At 32.3% G+C, this 1,975-nt stretch overlaps 1 protein-coding gene across 1 annotated transcript in view; it reads right to left on the reverse strand.

The window, feature by feature from the left end:
* Positions 1-294: 294 nt before the first annotated feature.
* Positions 295-1,975, reverse strand: part of LOC119666521 (homeobox protein vnd-like) — a 10,432-nt gene continuing 8,751 nt past the window's right edge. Inside the window, exon 3 of the mRNA XM_038075803.1 lies at positions 295-1,559. Coding sequence (XP_037931731.1) covers positions 724-1,559 — 836 coding nt within the window. The 3' untranslated portion in view covers positions 295-723. The remainder of the gene's footprint in view (positions 1,560-1,975) is intronic.

The raw sequence follows: 1,975 nt of genomic DNA on the forward strand, positions 1-1,975 counted from the left end.
TTTAAAACTTTTATTATGTAAATGAAAACTTACGACTAATTTTCTATTTTATAAAATAAAAATAAAATCCTTTCACGCAATTTTAATAGAAATAATATACAATTTAATTTTATTTATAATAAATTTCATTTATATCTGTTTTAATATATTAAAATTTGAGTAGTTATTATATACAAATTAAAAAAAAAATACAAAACAAATACAAATAATTACAAATAATTTACAAATAATTTATTTAATTTTAATAATAGTTTTTAATGAATGTTTTATATACTTTATTAGACAAATGCATTTCTCTATGTACAATTCAATGGTGCTCCAGTTTCATTATTGCTAACAGCTAAAAATTTTTAATTTTTAGTTATTAATTAAATAAAATATTTTAGAATAAATTTTTATTTATTATTTAAATACATTTTAAATATTGCACCGATATAAATTTTTTTTTTTAATTATTGTCCAATATTCGAGTCGCTTTGGAACAGCGCTTTTATATCAAAAGTCGCACGACTTAACCATTTTTGCACATAAATACTTTTTTTACTCAAAATTTTAAATACTTTAACCATTTTTCATGTATTTGGCTTTATAAACACTACAGTGAGTAACTTTAAAAATGACCAACCAGCAGCATTTTTGTTTGTTTAAGCCGAAAGTGTCGGCTCTGGCTCTGTTATTTATAACACTCGCCTTAAGGCTTTAGGAAATATTGTTGCAGCAACATTAGGCCCACCAACCACGCTGATGCGGATGTGCGTGCAATCCAGCCGCCGCTGCAGCTGCCGCATGTTGATATGCACCATTCAAGACTAAGTGATGTGCTGCGGCATTTTGCATGGAAGCTGTAACACAGTCCTGTGGTAGTTTTGTCCCATCACTTAGACATGGTTTACCGTTTCGCACTAGAACAGGAACGGCAACGCGACGCGGTGATGGCAATGCAGATGGATGATGCGGATGACCATGCATGGCGGGATGATCATAAACGCCTTTTTCATTTTGTGCGCGCTTCGTCTTGTAACGATGATTCTGGAACCAAATCTTAACCTGTGTAGGTGTTAGACGAATTATACTGGCTAAATGTTCTCGTTCTGGAGCTGAAAGGTAACGCTGTTGCCGAAAACGTCGTTCCAGTTCATATGTTTGCGCTTTAGTAAATAGTACTCGACGTTTACGTTTTTTATTAGGCATAGTCTCACCACAATTGCCAGACCCATTGCCACTGCCATCTCCATCGTTTTCATCGTCTAATATATCTTCTTCGATGCCATCTTCAATAAGACTATCATCATGAGGATTTGAGGAACTACCACTGGCGTTATCTGTACAACTGTTATTACCGCCGGTACTGCTCTTGTGCATTTGATGCGTCACAGTGTGAGGATGCATGTGCATTGTTGCATCACCGACGGATAATGCATCGCTATCAGCTGAACGGCTATAGGTTTTATAATCAGCAGATAAGGCTGGTGATGTTTGACAATTTGAACCAATGTAGGTGTACGAAACTTCGGAAGTAACTGGCGACGTACTATCAGGACTTGCAGGTTGTTGTATGCCTAAAAGAAGTAAAATAAATAAGTCAATTAAGTACACGAAACATTATTGAGCTAAATTAATTAAAAACTAGACGACAAATATTTAAATTTAAGGAGTAATTAATGGATATAATTAGTAATTTATTAGAGAAGTCATGGTTTTTAGTATATCAGTAAAAAATTCTGGTTTTGTTTAGGTTCTGTCGGGTTAGAACTATTGATAAATTCTATAACATTACAATAAAGTGTATTTATATATATATATAGAAATATAATTTCGTAATGATATATACTATTCGTACAAAAAAGCCAGTACTGCAGTTATCAATTCATCTATTATAAAATGGGCGGAAATAAATTGCTGAAATAAATTTTTATATATTTATGGCTTGTTATTCAAAAAAGAAGAAACCGGAAGGATGGCATATTAGATCACA

This window comes from Teleopsis dalmanni, chromosome 1 (assembly GCF_002237135.1).
Source record: "Teleopsis dalmanni isolate 2A chromosome 1, ASM223713v2, whole genome shotgun sequence".
Taxonomy (NCBI): Eukaryota; Metazoa; Arthropoda; class Insecta; order Diptera; family Diopsidae; genus Teleopsis; species Teleopsis dalmanni.